This window comes from Nothobranchius furzeri, chromosome 15 (genome assembly GCF_043380555.1).
Source record: "Nothobranchius furzeri strain GRZ-AD chromosome 15, NfurGRZ-RIMD1, whole genome shotgun sequence".
NCBI classification, from domain to species: Eukaryota; Metazoa; Chordata; class Actinopteri; order Cyprinodontiformes; family Nothobranchiidae; genus Nothobranchius; species Nothobranchius furzeri.
The window spans coordinates 30773315-30792129 of record NC_091755.1 but is presented as its reverse complement, the minus strand read 5'-3'; the positions used below and the strand labels follow the sequence as shown (position 1 = coordinate 30792129).

General features: G+C 43.0%; 2 protein-coding genes across 2 annotated transcripts; both read left to right on the top strand.

Moving 5' to 3' along the window:
* The first annotated feature begins 3159 nt into the window (after positions 1 to 3159).
* On the top strand, positions 3160 to 12525 carry si:ch211-112c15.8 (tumor necrosis factor receptor superfamily member 1A). The gene is made up of 11 exons (XM_015967588.3): positions 3160 to 3427; positions 4569 to 4656; positions 4729 to 4848; positions 5045 to 5167; positions 5255 to 5288; positions 7190 to 7311; positions 7951 to 8013; positions 8193 to 8363; positions 8612 to 8649; positions 8881 to 8968; positions 10526 to 12525. The coding sequence occupies exons 1-11, from the start codon at positions 3413 to 3415 to the stop codon at positions 10855 to 10857; spliced, it is 1194 nt and encodes a 397-aa protein (XP_015823074.3). The 5' UTR covers positions 3160 to 3412; the 3' UTR covers positions 10858 to 12525.
* Positions 12526 to 12959: 434 nt separating this feature from the next.
* Positions 12960 to 18733, top strand: ttc34 (tetratricopeptide repeat domain 34). Its single transcript, XM_070544580.1, has 8 exons — positions 12960 to 13095; positions 14245 to 15948; positions 16074 to 16296; positions 16558 to 16750; positions 16837 to 17003; positions 17425 to 17698; positions 17824 to 18071; positions 18182 to 18733. The coding sequence occupies exons 2-8, from the start codon at positions 14303 to 14305 to the stop codon at positions 18719 to 18721; spliced, it is 3291 nt and encodes a 1096-aa protein (XP_070400681.1). The 5' UTR covers positions 12960 to 13095; positions 14245 to 14302; the 3' UTR covers positions 18722 to 18733.
* Positions 18734 to 18815: the final 82 nt, after the last annotated feature.

Sequence of the window (18815 nt, the reverse complement as noted above, 5' to 3'; positions counted from 1 at the left end):
AGGTGTATTTTAAGATCAAAAACACAGAAATCCAACCCGATAGATAAGAAGTACAAGATTTTGTAGAATCTATGTTTGTTTTAATATTTTAATGTTGAGCAAGTAAAAAAAACTACAAAAAATATGTATTTCACTTTTGTAAAATCTAAATGCTCTTGGGTAGTTTTACACACACTTCCAGCTGTGAATTACTCTAAATAAAAAATTGACAATGTGGGAAAGTTTACAAAATCACTTTAACACGAAACGTTTGATGATTTTGTTGTTTTTTGTGTGTTTTTCACAGAACTCAGGTTATTCATTGAACCATTTACAGCAGACATTGTTTATAACCTTTTAACAGAACACCCCCCTCCCCCCAAAATAAAAATTGTAATTGTATGTATTTGGAATTTTTGAATTTTTAATTTTTGAGCATTTTTAATATTTGAAGTATTTCTGTTTTATATTTACTTGTTGCTTACTCTTTATTCTTATTTTTCACTCTCCTTTTTTTTTTTTGCTCCTGTCATAAATAATTCACAATAAAGGGATTTTTTTCCATTAAATTTTTATTCTTTTCTTATATCTGTAGCCTTTTGAGTTCCTTTTACTGTAGGTTAAATCCTTTTTCACAGACCATCAACAAAAAACAAAAAATAATAATTTCCTTCATTGTAAATGCTAAATATCTGTCACAGCCTCTGCCTCTTGTCACCCCTTTATTTGAGCACAACCAAAACTCTACTTGGCAGCATTCCTCTAACCAGAACTCATAATGTCCACGTCATCACGCTCAGCTATGAGGGGAAGTCACTTCCTTCTGCTTTCATCGTTTCATCAGATTCACGTCAAGAGTTTTGAGCTTCCTAGCTCCACCAATCAACCTACATCTGAGGAGTTCCTAGATCCAATCACATGTCAGCACTTCCCCACTCTCGTGTCTCCGTGGTTTTTTATTAACCAGTCCATGGCCTGGAAGTTGAAGCAGACAGAAAGGTGGATCTGGGTAGTTTTACTCTACAGCAAGAAGGATGTGTGATATTACTATTGTAGTCTTTATTATGTTTGTGGCAAGTTAAACCGCATTTGCTCACGCACCAGAGTGGATAGGCAGGGATTAAAGAGACCAACACAAACGGAAAGAGCGGGAGGGACAACACTAGAGAACGGAGAGAGAACAGACAGTATACAAAAGTCTACAAGAATAAATGGAATAGGAACTGTTCAATGGTATTGGTCATATTTAGAGTAGCATGTACCTCTGTGTGTGCATCTATCTTGTAGAGTGTGTTCATTCCTGTGTGTTTGTGTGGTTAACAGTGGAGCAAAAAATATTTAGTCAGCCACCAGTTGTACAAGTTCTCCCGCTTAAAAAGATGAGAGGTCTGTAGTTTTCATCATAGGCATACCTCAATGAGACAAAAAAAAATAAACCCCAGAAAATCACATTGTTTGATTTTTAAAGAATTTATTTGCAAATCGTGGTGGAACATTAGTATTTGGTCCATGATGAAAGTCCACCCCAATGCTTTGTTGTGTAACCTTTGTTGGCACTGACAGAGGTCAACGTTTTCTGTAAGTCTTCACAAGGTTTTCACACACTGTTGCAGGTATTTTGGCCCATTCCTCCATGTAGATCTCCTCTAGAGCAGAGGTGTTGTGGGGCTGTCGCGAGGCAACACAGACTTTCAACTCCCTCCGAGATGTTCTGTGGGGTTGAGATGGAGCCTGGAGAGCTTGAAAAGCTTCTTAGAAAGCCACTTCTGTGTTACCCATGCAGTGTGTTTGGGATCATCATCATGCTGAAAGACCCAGCCATGTTCCATCTTCAATGCCCTTTGCTGACGGAAGGAGGTTTTCCCTCAAAATCTGATGATGACTCCATTCAGTCTTTCCTTTACACAAGTCAGTCATCCTGGTCCCTTTGCAGACAAACAGTCCCAAATCATGATGTTTCCACCCCCATGCTTTACAGTAGGTATGGTGTTCTTTAGATGCAACACAGCATTCTTTCTCTTTCTAACATGACAAGAAGAGTTTTTACCAAATAGTTCTATTTTAGTTTTGTCTGATCATATAACATTCTCCCAATCCTCTTCTGGTCATCCAAATGTTCTCTAGCAAACGTCAGACGGGCCTGCACCATAGTGGCTTAAGCAGGGGGACACGTCTGGCACTGCAGGACTTGAGTCCTGTTGTAACTTTGGTCCCAGCTCTCTGCAGGTCATTCCCTTGTGTAGTTCTGGGATTTTTGCTCACCGTTCTTGGGATCATTTTGACCCCTGATAGAGGGAGCTTGTATGTCTTCCACTTTCTAAGCTGCTTGCCTATTGCAGATTCCGTCTCCCCAGCCTGGTGCAGGTCTACAGTCTTGTTTCTGGTGTCTTTGACAGCTCTTTGGTCTTGGCCATAGTGGAGTTTGGAGTGTGTTTTTTATAACGAGTTCCAACAGGAAATGAGTGGAGGACAGAGGAACTTCTTACAGAAGAAGTTACAGGTCTGTGAGAGCCAGAAATATTGGTTGTTTGTAGGAGACCAAATGCTTATTTTCCACCATAAATTGCAAATAAATTCTCTAAAAATCAGACATTGTTATTATTTATTTATTTATTACATTTTTTATGATCTCTTGGATTTAGGTCATTCTCTTCACCAAATGCCCCCACACCTACATGACCTATCACCGCTTCATCGTGTTGTTGTGACCAACCCTGCACAGCCATGTCAGAGATTCCTTCTCACGTTAGAAATACTCCTACTGTTAACACAAAATAAAATAAAAAGTCCCTAAAATGTGTCAAATAAAACTGGCCACATTCCTTAAGATGTAGACTCAGAACGAAGAAGAGAAACTAACCACAGTTATCCCCAAAATCTCAACCTGCAGATTCCCTCACAACGTTGGAAAAAATATTATTTGAAGGCATATTCATTTAAAACAGTATAATCCCATAACGCTGCTGACTTTGTCCACATTTCCATTAAGTCTTCATACATCGGTCTTGCTGTTGACCTGTCTGAACCACACACACGATTCTGTGGAATTATAAAAAAGCAGTCTGAGCACAGGAACTGGAGAGCTGACAGTTAACTGCTACGGTGTGTGTGTGTGTGTGCGTGCGTGCGTGTGTGTGTGTGTGAGGAGAAAGGGGGGTGTTAAGTGAGCTCATTGCTCTTCCTGTTTGTCAAACCTTTCTCTAAAGAACTGACAGCCCCGACTTACCCGTACACAAAAAGACAACAGTTGTTTTCTCACAGTGTTTGAGTCAGAGTCAGGACATCTATGGTGGAGACATCTACATCTCCAGCAGACGGACCCAGAAGGGACAACTGGACAACCTGCCATGCTTCTTCTTTAGGTTTTATTTCTAATGCGTAGCTGTAATTTATCCCACATTAGTTCTTCATTCATCCGACCTGCGCTCCGGACATGGCCTTGATGTGGGTAAGTAACGCAGTCTGATTTAGAGAATCTGCATCTTTTATCAGGAAATGAAAAAAATATATACTGAGAGAATATTTGGATGCTTTCAGCTGAATGAGACCAAGCGAGAAAGTAAGATCTTGTCCAGTCGTGTTCAGGTTTAATTTATTCCACAGAACACCCAATCAAAGAGGGACACATCTTTATTTTTTAAATGTTATTAAAAACGATGTTCTGTACATTGAATAACTGACTCACTTTATTGGTTTCATGTTGTCTACTAATATTTATTACAAAGTTTTACTCAGATCAGATCATTAAATACAGTTGTTTCACTAATTTGATGGAGTTTTGCTTTTCTTTGGGGAAAACTGTCATCACAATTTTTAGAGCTACCAAATCACACACTAGATTTGAGTACGAGTGAAACAAACCAATACATGCATAAACATCACAGCTCTGTTGTACCGTTATAAGCCTTTGGGCTTTCGCTTGCTGTCATCAAAGGAGTTTCACAAACAGCTTCTCTTTCTGGAGGAGAAACCAAATCCTCACAAACAACGATCGTAATTTTTACAGCGTGAGGAGTCCGCATGGCCTCACCAGCCCGGGTTGTGACTAAGCCACCTACAAGGATTAGAAAAACAGTGTTTTTATTTGGATGTGATGGAGAATTGTCCGGAGGAAAGTCATGGCATTCTTGAAAAAGACCAGACAGATTGATCTGTTAGCAGGTCCAGCAGCTGATCATTAGTTGTCCTTCACTGATCACCAGGACTTTCTTACATCAGTAGGACATCAGATCAGACTGATAATCTAAACATTGGCCAATCGAGTTTCTCCTTTTCATCAGCATAGCTAGTCTTTTGCTTTTTTGATGCAGCTTTTATTTCTTAAATATGTTGGCACTGACGGACGATTAGACGTCTCCTTGACCTGTGACTTTGTCTTTTTCTGTGCAATGAAATCACTAAAAATCCTGATTCGAAGCTTCACGTACACCATGCTGCACCTTTAATGCCCAGTTACCTAGAAAGGATCAATTATAAAGCTTCTATGTGGAAAAGTGCACTAAAGTGTCGATTTTACACACACACACTCTCTCTCTCGATGTGTGGAAGGTTGTATACATTTCTTCCTCCATTTTTTATTAATATTTCAGGCTGCTTCTCTGATTTTTGTCCTCGTCTTCACTGGACTGGGTCAAAGTGAGACGATAGACCAGCCATGTACCAAAATTTGCCCAGCCGGTAGGTGGTAACAGCAAAATGCTTTCTTAATCATGTCTTTAAATCTAAATTCTTTTCTTGTCTTTTATTAAGGATATTATAAAGTTGGTGTATGTGGCGATGCACAGTACCGATGTGAAAAATGTAAGCCTGGCACGTACACAGCAATAAATAACACTGCGAGCAAATGTCAGCTGTGCAAACGTAACGTCGGTAAGTATCGTGGTCAAGTTGAGGCACTAAGAAAGATTTTGAAAGAGATGGTTAAAATCCTTAGTTAAACAGAAGCAACAACAACAAGCTGATGACGCTAAATAGTACTGTAAATCTGTTTTAATCTGCTCTGCTTGTAGCTTTCGCCTTGCTGATGTTACAACTAAAAACCTGAAAGAGTGTTTTTTATTCTCAGGAAACGAGGTGGTAGTAAAGGAGTGCTCACCTGACAGTAACAGAGAATTTAAATGTAGAGATGGTTATTACTACAGCGACTCTGATCAAACTTCTGTACACAGGAGTTGTGTCCCGTGCTACAGTGAGTAAACTCTTCCTGAACAAGATCAGGACTGATCTGATCACTGAAGAGAACTGCTCGTCCTGATCATATTTTTTTTATCTACAGGTACTAGTCTTAAGAGATGCCTGGACTGCCAAAGGTGAGAAATATATTTACACGCACGCACTCACCCACTCAGGTTCATTGATTAGAATCAGTTGATATTTAGCTCATTTGAATGTTTTAGCCGTTACTGAATTGGACAGCATTTCAGATTTGTTAAATTGTATTTTATAGGTAAATTCTCCTGGTCCATACTGTAAAAGTGCACAAGGGTAATGTGGTTTCCGTCCTGGCCGTGGCACACTGGACCAGCTCGGTACCCTTAGGGGGATCCTGGAGGGTGTGTGGGAATTTGTCCAACCAGTCTACATGTGTTTGTACCCCTGAGCGGGGTGCTCTGGGAGCATGCGGTTCCAGGCCCTCTGATAGGGGCTGTTAGGTCCCTGTATGACCGTGTCAGAGCTTGATCCGCATTGCCGGCAGTAAGTCGAGCTTGTTCCCAGTGAGAGTTGGACTCCGCCAAGGCTGCCCTTTGTCACGGACTCTGTTCATAACCTTTATGGACAGGATCTCTAGGCACAGCCAAGGTGTGGTGGGCATTCATTTTGGTGGCCTGAGGATCAGCTCTCTGCTTTTTGCAGATGATGTGGTCCTGTTGGCTTCATCCGAACGTGATCTCTGGCTTTCCCTCGAGTGGCTCACAGCCGAGTGTGAATCAGCTGGGATGAGATTCAGCTCCATGGTCTTAAGTTGGAAAAGGGTCGAATGCCTTCTATGGGTCAGGGATGAGGTTCTGACACAAGTGGAAGAGTTTACGTATCTCGGGATCTTGTTCACGAGTGAGGGAAAGCTGGAGGGGTGGGTGGATTAGTGCTGCATCAGTGGTGATGCAGGCGTTGTACAGGTCTGTTTTGGTGAAGAGAGAGCTGAGCCAGAAGGCGACGCTCTCGATTTACCGGTTGATCTACCCTCACCTATGGTCATGAGCTTTGGGTAGTGACAGAAAGAACGAGATCACGAATACAAGCGGCCAAAATGAGGTTTCTCTGCAGAGTGGCTGGGCTCTCCCTTAGAGATACGGTGAGAAGCTCAGTCATCCGGGAGGGGCTCAGAGTAGATCCACTGCTCCTCCACATCGAGAGGAGCCAGTTGAGGTGGCTCGGGCATCTGATTAGGATGCCTCCCTGGTGAGGTTTTCCGGGCACGTCCAACTGGGAGGAGACCTTAAGGTAGACCCAGGACACGGTGGAGGGACTACGTCTCTCACCTGGCCAGGGAACGCCTTGGGATTCCCCCGGAAGAGCTGGTCCAAGTGGCTGGGGAGAGGGAAGTCTGGGCCTCTCTGCTTAGGCTGCTGCCCAGTGACCCAACTCCAGAAAAGCAGAAGAGAATGGATGGATGTACGTGAAAGTGCTGAATATTATTGAGGGAATTTAGATTAAAGACTAAAAACTGACTTTGTGCTAAGGAGGTAGTAAAATAACAAGGATTCTCTCTCTCTCTCTCTCTCTCTCTCTCTCTCTCTCTCTCTCTCTCTCTCTCTCTCTCTCTCTCTCTCTCTCTCTCTCAAAATATTTTCATTTGCTTTCATCAAAACCTAATTCTAAAACCAATATCAACCATTATAACTATTTAGTTTGGATATGTTTTATATATAAAAATTAGTCATGTAGATTTAAAAACCAAATATTAAATCGGGTGTTTGTGTGAAGAAACCTTTGATGTAATTTTCCCTTCTTGCTTTTTTAAAGTCATCTAAGTTTTCTGGGTTCAAAGAAGCCCGACCTGAGTTTCAACAGGAAAACAGATAAGACCAGTTGGATTACTGACCATTAAGTCCAAGTCTGCATGACACGAAGACTAGACTAGTTATGAGCTGCCCTTATGAATGAATGAGTGTCTTGCTAAAGGAGGAGTCAGCCCAGCTTTTAACCCGTTCATTCTAGAGTCCCATCTGGTAAATGTCAACACTTTTTAATTGTTGGTCTATCCTATCAGACAGGAGTGTGTGAACAGCTCACAATGCAAGAAGGACTGCGGAAGAGTCCCAACTCCACTAAAAAAGAATACAACTAAAACCCCAACTTCAACTACAAATACACCTTCAGTGACTTCAGAAAGTAAGTGAACCCCTTGTTAAATACATATTTATGCTCAATTCTCTGCTGCGTCCAGCTGAGGCCGCTTAAACAGATTCATAAATCTTTGCATCTGAGCGGAAACCATTAGTCAGACTGTGTGCAGCTTATCAAAATGCCAAATACAAGAACGAATGTCCCCAAACATCCAAAATACAAGTAAAACAGAAACCTGGACGGGCAGGTCTGGGGGTGTGGCGCGGTTATTTGGAGCTAAATGGCCTTAATTGCTCCGAGATTTCCTTTTCAGACCTGAGCTGCAGCAACTGAAACCATTTGGGGTTTTTGCTTACAGCAAACAGATTTTACCACCAGTACCTTAAATTGTGTCATGTCCATTTTTATGTCATCAAAACATAAAAGGTGAGACTTCATCTTTCATTTGGAGTAAATGATGAATGGGTGACCTTCATTAATTCAGTTGGATTTTCACCGTTTGAGAAAAAGTGTACAGCTACGATTTGGTTGTTTTTCCATTTGTTTAGTTTGAAATGAAGCCTTGTGGAGTACGTCCACAAAGTTAATGTACAGAAATCAGAAGAGAGTCAAACTGGAGTCTGGAAACCAAGTTTTTACCATGTTACTGACTTTGAGACGTTGCTGCTTCGACTTCAACTCCAGAGCCAAGACCCAAGTCTACAGTCTTCTCAGCAAACCCTGCAGTAGATCCAGCCCCAAAAACACGTGAGTTCCATTAATGGGATTTATGTGTTTTTGTAGCCAAACCAACTTCCTAGTAGCTACACCTCAGGAAGTTCAGCATGTCCCTTTTGTGTTGGGTTTGGAACGTGGTCCGACGAGCTGCATGTTGGCGATTGTGATTTTTTTTTTGAAGTCACATCACTGTTTCTTTTGTTTTTCAGCATACAACCCAGAGACCTGGCTCTTCTTTATTGTGGCCCTTGTAATATTTCTGGTGCTCTCTTGGTTCCTGCTGCTCTTCTGCAGAACCCTTAACAGAAACCAGAACAGCTTTCTCTGCTGCAGCCCAAACAAAGTTGTGGAAACACCAGCTCAGGCGGCGATGTTAAACGGTGAGCATACGTCAAATTATTCCACGTGCATTTCCCTCTATGTTGCATTTATCTGCTAAATCAAAAGACCATGTTCTGATGCTGATGCTGCAGTACAACCATATGAAATGCATATTTATTATTGTCTAAAGAGCAGGTCTAACAGTTTTCAGGTAATTGTATTTCTGATGTCTAACGGTGTTTCCTGACTGAATGTGTTTTGACACTAGCAGGAAACTCACTGATTCTATCTTCTTTCCTCCTCACAGGGCAGCACAGTCATCACGGCAGCAGCCCGGCCACACTGGTGTGTGTGCAGCTTCATGTACTCTGTGTTATGTGGAGATGACATTTTGGCCTGTGGTGGAACTGTAGGAGGGAAAGGAAGATCTTAAGAGAAAAACATATAAACAAACTATTTCACCACAAGGAATCAGACAATGGCCAATTAGAGAGAACGTGCAACACTGATAAGAGTTTTTCCAGTGAAACGGACAGAAAATACTTTACTTCATTTTTCTTCTTTGTCTTTTTCAAGGTTCCTATGATTTCTGAGGAAACTCCGATGATCATTCAGCAGCCACCCGCTCACATCTGTGGGCAGGTGCCAGACGGAGCTCGTATGGGTAAGAGTCATCACGTCATCGTGGCTTTTTTGTTCAATGTTTCGTAATGCATAAAACATTTCAGGAGACTTTAGAAACAAGCTAGTTAGACACGAATCGGAGTTGTGACACATGGTGCCAGTGAACTTACACAAATGTCAAAGAACAGGGACATGTACTGTTCTATTTTTGATTAGAGATCATCTCCTGACACTCTCTCAACTTCTGCAATATGAACAACCACCAAAAACTGTTAGATGAGTCGGGGAACGACACAAAAAGAAGCTGTTAAGTAACGTTTGCATCTGCCCTCACACAAGCCTCCTTTGTTTTAGAAAAATACGATAAAATGGTTTTATTATAGTTTATTGAAATAGGTAAAAACCATTTCAAGAGAGACTTTGACAAGAAGGTCATAAAAAAATACAACAAATATAAAACATAACAGGAATAAAAGTGATATTTGACAAAACGCAAACAGCACTTCCCCAGAATCCTGACCATATGAAATGTTCAGAGTTGCCTTGGGACCCATATGCAGGCGAGTAAAGCTGAGAGGCAGCAAATACCTTAATCTGTTTATTGTAGGGACTTGGGGTGTAGAAACAGGAACCAAAGCACGTTGACTTGTGAAGCCGTAAGACAAAGTTAACAGCCGAGCCGACAAAAGACACAGGACTGACAGAGCTTAAACACACAGGAGCAGGTGATCAGGTTAACAAGAGGCAGGTGCAACCAAGAAACACAACAAGGGGAGACGAGAGGCAACCAAGACCGGGAAGCAGAACGTGACGCCGTACTGGTGAACAAGCACAGAATCGTGCATGGAAACATGCCACAGATCTGACAGACATAATGTGTGTCCTGCATGAAAAAGCTGGTTTTCCCTGAGGTATTAGACTATAATTCCTCATCATGGCATGGTGTGCAATGTGCATTAGAGGCAACTGAAAATCCTAAATAGCTTGAAAAATCCATTCATTTCAATAACTAACCAACTGCTTTCACAAAATCATCTAATTAGGGCAAAAACTAAATCACTCCTAGAGCTCCTTTTTAAAAGTAGAAACGAAGTAAAATTAAAAATGAGTTTGGATCCACTGAAGTTACATATAAGGAAATGCAGATGAAGTCAGGGTTTTTACACAGTCCTGAGGCCGTTAATACTCGGACAGTTTCTGAGTATTAAAAACTTTGAAGAAACTAGAGCGAGAATCATTATCGGTTGTAAAATGTTTTTCTTAAGTGTAATAAACTTTCCTACTGTTTAATTGTCTGTGTGAGGCAACACCAGAGGTCTCACCTTTACAGCTTGTTCAACACAGCTTTAATCTCTATAATCAGTCGAACGTGCAGAGGTGGAGATAAGCATTCAGCGCTTCAAGCCCTAACGGGAAAAAGGAAATCAGATAGCGACTGTAGGCCTCTGTTACCCAGTTCATTGTGGGTAATCTGCTAAATACTAGCTGTGATGTTATTTCCCAGCTTACATGTTTCCTACACCACTTAAACGTTCTGTATTTGTGAAAGGTTGTTTACTTTTAACTAAACTAGCTGTTGTGCAACTTATTCTCCCAGCTGTCTGGCAGAAAGAGCAGTCAGAACGCTGGCCCGCCGTCGTGCTCTACGCCATCATCAAGGAGGTTCCCCTGCGTCGATGGAAGGAGTTCCTGCGCCTACTTTCGGTGCCGGATCAGCAGATGGAGCGAGTGGAGCTGGATGCCAGTCTGGGTTCAATAGAGAAGCAATACCAGATGCTGAGGCTGTGGAGCCAGCGCTCTTCTGCGAGTCTGAATGAGGTCTTCTCATCTTTACACAGCATGGATTTATTGGGATGTGCTCAGCTGCTGCAGGAAAGCCTGGAGAAGCTGCCCTGGAGGCCCGAGGCATTGCAGGGACCCACAAGATGAGGAGGGCACGCAGGATGGAGCATCACAGAACTTTATTTATTTATAATCCAGCAGGAAACATCACTGTTTTGTATTTGGGTGTATGCTCCTATAAGATGTTACTAATAGTTTCTACACCCACAGGCATGATGTCATAGATGACACCTACTTGAGTTGTGCAACTGAATGACTCAGGGGCACAGAGTTGGTTTTCTAAATGCTCTATAAAATATTTATGGAACCTTAAAATGAAGCTCAGCTCACTGAAGAGTTGAACTTTGTTCATGTTTACATTTAAAATCCGGGAGAGTCCCCGTCGTCTACTGTAACCTTCAGGAAAGGAATCTCACAAACACCGCTCTACCTCCCACCCTCATGTAGCATCTGTTTGGGTTTCGCTTGAGAACTTGTGGTTTTGCCTCCCACTGCTGTCACGTAAATAAGAGTTTAACCACCGTTTACGTTTGTAGGAATCGCCGTTCCTGTGTTTAATTGCAGCTCCTTGTTTTGTTTCTTAGGAGACTTTATCAGTCTTTATCAGCAACAGCTCAGCCGCTGCTTCTTCTTGCTCATCTTTGCAAACTGAAATCCCCGAGGGATGTCAGAGTTTCAGTTTCCTGCAGCTAAACAGAGTCGAGGGTGCAGCAGGCTGGGTTTTTCCTCACCACGTGTTTCGTTGGAACGGACGGGTTTCACTTGTGGTCTCCGGGTATCTCACTTTGACAGTGTTTCTTGTATCACTTCACTTCAAGGAAAAGGACATTCCAGTTTGTGGAATTTATTTATAAATGTTTGATTCCATGTTTGATCAGGAAGTCTTTGTATTTATATTTAGAGTTGTGGTATTTTTTTGTAATTTGTGGATTTTTTTTACTTTGTTGATGACTTTAGAATTTTTAGTCCTGTTGCACGCAAGTATGATTCAGTGGTATTGTAATAACCACATTAAAGTGTCATGGTGCAAATAAGCAGAAAAATAAAGCTTTTTTTCTTTTTAGAAAGAATGGTTGATTATTTGTTCAGCAGAATTTGTTGTGCAGGTGTCTAGTTGAAAGGGAGTCTGTTCAAAGAATTTCAACAGGCTTCAGAGAGAACTTTTATTCTTGAGGCAATGGAACTCGGTCTCATGAATTGCAAATTTGGGCGCAGTACAAAAAGACAGCTGCCCTACACTTTTTGTACTAAGAGCATGAAAACAAATAATAGATGACATTCTGGAGGGAAATTATCACGTGTGCCAAAACTGTGATTTTTTGTTATTACAAATGGAAATGTGAATGAATTAATTATGTTTTGATAAGCACCTAAGAAAGAGGCACCTCAGGGAATCAAAACACCAGATTTCTAAGTTAGTCGTTTAAGATCTTTATGTGAGATTTTCTGTAAAACTATGAAGGAAATTATGTTTCAAAAATGTATAATAATGATAAAGTCCAAGTTACAGTACATGCTGACCTACTAAAAATAGAAGAAGAAAAAGTAGTAAAAGAAAAAGAAGAAGGAAAGATATAGAAGAAGAAAAAGAAGAAAAAGCACATGTTTAAATATAAATCCAAAAACTAAATTTAAGAGGAGCGGTTGAAGAGCAAGTGACCCCCTACCAGAGCCTTCCACTCCCACTTCCTGTTTATAAAATGCAACAAATGCTGTTGACTGAAAGAGCAGAGCCACTAACAAATACACACACAGGCTCACAACAACATTGTGACATCATAATGTACCACTTAGCCAATAGCGATGGCAGATTTAAATTCAAGTGTAGGGCAGAATTTGTACCTGAAGATGGCACAACACTGACAGTTTGAGGCAGAATATTAAAATTTTAACTAAGATGTACTAAAGTGCCAAATTATTGACTACACTTGTCTACTGCGCGATTAGACACTCATTTATCAGTAAAAAAATGATTTGGGGCTGGCTTGCTCTTTAACATAACATTCGTAAATACAAATGAAGTGAACCATGAAGAAGAAGCAGAATTTGAACATATTCAACCAGAACTCTGTTGTAAAAGTTTATTTATTTCCTCCTGAAACACAAAGGATAGATGTAATCGACATTTTTCGTGGTACCACAAAAAACAGATATGGAGATCTTTCAGCGTTCTTCCTGTGAGCGCGAGCGTTTGCGTGGTTTCCATTGGCAACCACGCCGCTCTTGCCAGAACAACTCCGCTCGCCTCGAGCTCGCCTCGTTGCCGTTAAGAGAAGCAAGGAGGCAGAGCCAGGAGCGCTTTACCGTCATGTGAAGCTTATCGCGGTCAGTTACTTTCTGCCCTCTTGTAGTTTTTGTGTCAGTGTGTCTAACACGTACGTAGTAGTAAGTAAGGAAGTGGTTCCTGCTATTTGAGCTGACCGAGCTGACTCGTGCTGTCATGGCAACCCCGAATCCTAAGCGGATGAAATGACCAAAAAAGGCACACGTTGTCGGTCCTGAACACGTTTATGTTGATTAAAACACATATAATCTGAATTAAAGCAGCTTTTAGAGATTTTTCACTTCTAAATGACTCGTTTTTTAATGTCGCAGAGAAAAGCTAAAACAGACTTTTAACAATAGCCACGAAAAGACCACATGGGGGCGCTAAAACATATTTAACACGTAAACAAAACTCCTTTTTATTCTGCTGCTATTACAAACTGCGGTAATTAATTGTGGTAAATAATAAACTATCGGTTTTGCAATCGTATCGTTGCAGCTTTTTCTGATTTTTGAGATGTTTTGTAAAATTTTTAACAAAATATTTGCATAAAAACGTGCTAAATATAAATAAAATGCCTTTATCTATGGAGTTTAAAATCAACCATTCCCCATTTTATTGTTCTGCAGGTTTAATATATGGTTTGTCAAACTTGCTTGACTCAATGGTAATGCAAAAGTTGCTTAAAATTTCATAGCAGAGGCAAAAACAAACATCAGACGGCTCCACAGTGGGCCAAACATGAAGAAAAATAGATTCACGTCATGTTTTTAGATCCTTTTTCATTTTCATATATAACCACATGTCTGTTTCTTCAAAAAGCGCTCATTTTAGTCTGATATTAGAAATAGATTGTCAACAGAAGTAATAGGTTTTATGAAAATGTTGTGTATCGCTTTAAAATACACTGGTTTTAACAGTATTCCTGCAGGTTCAAATAAACATAGTGGAAAATGCATCAACAACAAACATTTCTTGTAATGTAATGACTCAAAACACGAAAGTCTTTGAAAATGTTGCTACTGAAAACAACCAGACTGAAAGAAAGGGACTTCCCAGCTAATAAGGTACAAGAGTTGACATTCAGGTTCTCATGCACATGTACTTGTATCATGGAACAACTTGCGTACAATGAAAATAAATCATTTTACGCTAAACATTGTTTGTACATTTTTGTTGTTAAACTAAATATTGTCACTTTTTAACAGGTATGCGCTGAGCTGCGAGCCGAGGAGATGAAACAAGAGGGAGGGCTGCTGTCTGATCATGACTGCTTTGGTTCGACTAGCTGAGCTGTGTGCAGATGGGGACAAGTTTCTTCAGGTCGGAGACCTGGAAAAGGCCACTTCCTTCTACATGTCTGCCTTCAGGACTCATGCCACTTTAGCCGTGTCCCACATGAAGAGCCTGGACACGTCCAGCTGTGAAAAGGTGATCGCTACTCTCGAAGGCTGGCTGGACAGCAATGGGGACAACCCGCCCAAAGAGAATCTCCATAACGGTCTCACAGCTGTTTTCCTCTCCACGCTGCGCCCCAACAATCTGACAGCCACCGTTTTCAAAATGGAAACTCTTCTCCGGAGCGACGGACGTAACTGCGAGGAGATTTTTGCCCGCTGCACGTCTCTCCTTGAAAGCAAACGTGGCCCTCACCCAAAAGGGAGGATGCGTGTGTTGTTGGAGGTAACTCGAGCCTTGGCCTGTTTGTTCTCACAGCGTCACAGCTGGCAGGGCCTGAGGCTTTACCTTCAAACGTACCAAAGGAACAAACAGGAAACAGTTGAACTGGTTCAGAAAAGGCAAACTGCACACCTACCCAAAATAAAAAAGGCCTTTACCGACAAATTAATGCAAACATTTCCCTGTCTGGGACTGGACCATAAGTGGACAGAGACCTCAAAAGAGACTAACAAAATGGATGTAGAGGACTCCTCAGCAGCTATTGAGTTCTTATTGGCTCTGTCGCCTGACGACAAAGACATTCAAGAACTTCAAGCAGCATTTTTGTTTTTAACAGGCAGGTTTGTGGACAGCTCAGAGGTCTACTCTGCTCTCTTAAACCAGGGCGATTGTCAGAAAACCTCGCAAAGCTCCACGGCCGCAGTAGAGAGTCCTGAGAGGAGAACCAGGCTCCTAGCCAGCAGAGCAGCCGCCTGCCTGTCGGCAGGTGGGAAAACAGCAGAGGAGTGCAGAGATCTGGAGGAAGCATTTGAGATCCATCCTGCCTCTGCCCGTATTTACTTCCAAAAACTCTTCACTGATTGTGGCACTGGACTGGCTGCTCGAAACCATCTCCGTCAGCAGGCGGAGCGAGGTTTGTCTGGGTTCAGGGAGAGGGTGCTTAGCCGTGCAGAGCTGCGATCCACTGAAGGAGTTGAACTCCTTGACCCCGTGATAGCTGCATTACGGACTCTTTGCCATTTAGAACCTGGTGGAGGAGGTAGAGAGCTGCGGGTGCGGCTGACCGACTGCCTCCTCCTTAGAGGGGAGCACAAAGAGGCTCTCTCTATCTGTAGCCAGCTAGCTGCTGCCCAAGGACAGCACAGCTATGAAAACACAGTCCAGGTCCTCTGTGGGTATGCACGTCTGCTCTCAGGTGACCATAAAGGGGCGCTAGAGGACTTCCAGTCTGTGATTGAACACAACGCTCCTCACCCATCCAGCTGTGTGCGGGCCCTTTGTGGCAGGGGCCTCCTGCGTGTCATCGGTGGCTTTAATTATCTCACAGCTCTTGACTATGTGACAGCCAGCAGGCTGCATCCTCAGGAAACAGCGCTGACGGTCCGCTGCCTGGTGCCATGGAACTATCGAGGGCTGCTGGTGACCGTTCTGCTGGAGCAGGGGCGAGTCATGCTGGAGGAGAAGTCCAGTTCAGGTGAAGCCCAATCGAAGAGAGACGACCACAGATCGGGGTAGGGTTCTTCTTACATGTTTGTTGACATTTTCACTTAAAACTAATAAAAAAAAATACATATAATGTGTCCTAGTAATTTTTATTTTTTCTCGACTAATCACTTTTACCTGCTTCATACATCAGGACTCCTGCTGGTGTCCAGGCCCTGGCCTCGCTGCTCATGGAGCTCCAGCCCAGTTCCGATGGGCCTCAGATCCTCGCAGCAGATGCCCTGTACCAGCTCGGCCGGGTGGAGGAGGCCTACAGGCTGCTGCTGGCCGCGGGGACCCCCAACCTCCGGGCTCCCATCCTGGCTCGTCTTGCTCTTCTGCAGCTGCACCGAGGCTTTCACTATGACACCAATCAGGTACGGCTTTGTGTGTAAGAAATTTGATCTACTTCATTTCCTTTGCAGACTTAAATAAACAAGAGGCCAAAAGATGTTGGAATTTTGTTTATGTTTAATAGAAGCTCTGTCAATTCTGTTGCCCCAATTAAGCAAAAATAAATAAATAATAAATCACTGTTTTCATGTCAGTAAACACTCAGATCACAAATACATTAGTTCCTGAGTTTAAAGCTTCGACAATGAGAAATAACTCAGGTTGGTCTCTTCTTTTGCCTGCAGCTGCTAAAGAAGCTGATTGTGTGCGGTGACACCAGCTGCCTGCGCAGCCTGCTGCTCGTGGCTCAGGAGAGAGATCGAGCTCTTCTGCAGGGGCGTTGTCACTCAGCAGCAAAACACATCCTGAACGCCTCGAAAGAAGAAGGCTCTGTCAGGGAGGCCGTGGCGTATTTATCCATCGCTGTTATGGCCTCTGGTAATGAACACTTTTAAATACAAATTAGGGTAGAAGAAAGTAAAAGTAATTCAATAATAATAAAAAAGAAGTTCTTGTTTTTTAAGGTGGTGGAGCAGCTGACTCCCTGCTGGAGAGAGCTAGGTGTTACGTGTTACTGGGCCAGCGAAAGACAGCCATATTTGATTTTAGTGCCATTTTGAAGGAGCGTCCAAAGCACATGCAGGCCCTGTGTGGACGAGGATTTACGTACCTCATGCTGAATCAGCAAAAGGTACCTTACAGCACACCTAATTAGCCCGAACTTCTACAGGAATGATCTATGCTTGAGTAAATAATGTAATGCAGAAAATAAAACAGATTAAACTTCATCCTTAATAGCAGAACATATCACACCATCACTGTTAGAAAACGACGTAATACTGGTTGTAAAACTGAAGAAAAACAAACGCAACAGTCATAGTTTTCGCTTTGCCAGTCAGTCTGACAGCACTAAAATAAAAAATACCTCATTTTTATTATTTGTTCTCAGAAGCTCTTAATTAATAAAAAATAACATAATAAAATAATAAAATCAATAAACAATTTTTTTAAATAATAAACAATTGGATCAGGTCACAGCAAACATCTATTATCGAGTTAAACAAATCATTCACATGAAAATAAATTGAGTTTTAACTTGTGCACTGACTCAGGAGAGCGTCCACGATATCCTCGCCGCTCTCCAGATACGAGCCGATGCGGTCGTCAAAGAGATCCTGTCACTCAAGGACCGAGCACGGACGCTCCTCTGTGATTGGCTGCACCAGTTCTGTCGCAACAGCCTGTCAGACGCTGTGGTCACCAATCCGGTTCCCTGCCACGAAGAGCAGCTGAAGGATGCTTTTATAGTTAGTGGAGCTTTGATGAGGACCGACAGCAGAGACCCACTGTGGCACCTTCTGTACGTGGACACACTTCTGGCTAAAGGTGAGACGGGAGCTTTGAGATTAAATGTTTCTAAAAGTTAAATAAGAAGGAGGTGAGGGTTCCGGCCTGGTAGAGAACATTTTAACTCATCTTAACAAGCTTGTGTTCTGGTTGGCGCTCTCCAGGAGAACGTACGGCAGCAGGAGCTCACCTGTGCCAGGTATTTGGCCAAGAGCCAAGAGACGCGGTGGCTCAGGCTCGGCTGGGGGTGATGGAGGCCTGGCAGCAGAACTACTGCAGCGCCGCTCGCAGGCTCAGCAAACTGAGTGAGAAAGATTTACCCATCCTGGACTTCCTGCTGGCTCTGCTCCCATTTAATCATCGAAAGTGCACCGCTCAGGTGAAACCTACGTGCAAGAGTCTGAGATGCAGCTGACACAGAAGTGCTTTAATCTGCATGTCAATGAGAGGACTACTTCATGTTTAAAATATCTTTGTTATGCGAATGTAACGTGTCCTCACCAAAAACCTTCACTGTGACAGGCGGCAGTGCAGGAGGCCAGCAGCGTGTCGCTCTGTGGCCAGTGGGACCAGGCCCTGGCGCTCCTGACCGTGGCGGTACAAGCAGAGGGCCACCTCAAACCCCAGTATCTCCGCCAGCGGGCTGCCTGCTTTGCACAGCTGGGCCTACATGAGCGGGCCATATCTGACCTGGACAAAGTCATCCAGGGACATGGCCGTGCGAGCGGTTCTGATGACCCAAAAATCCGGGCGGAGGATCTGTGTCGGCGAGGTCGCAGCTTGGTGCTCTGCTCTAAAGAGGGAGCCGCTCTGGAGGACTTCACCCAAGCCCTGAACCTCCACCGGGATCAGACCATTCAGTGTGTGGAGGCTGGTCTGGGGGGGCCGCACCTGGCTGAGTGTTTTCTACGAGGGGCGCTGCAGCACTACGGAGAACAGCAGCTCACTAAAGCGTGGACGCTGATCGAATCTGGACTGACTGTGGACGGAGAAAACGCAGAGCTGCGCAGACTGAGAGCCAGAGTCAAACGAGAAGTGGCCATCCCGTGTATCGTCAACTAGTGGATGGCCACTAGTGGGGGCTGCAGAACCAAGACGCGGCCCTTACGTGTAATCATGTTTTGAATCAAACCAGTGTCTTTTAATCAAAACAGCA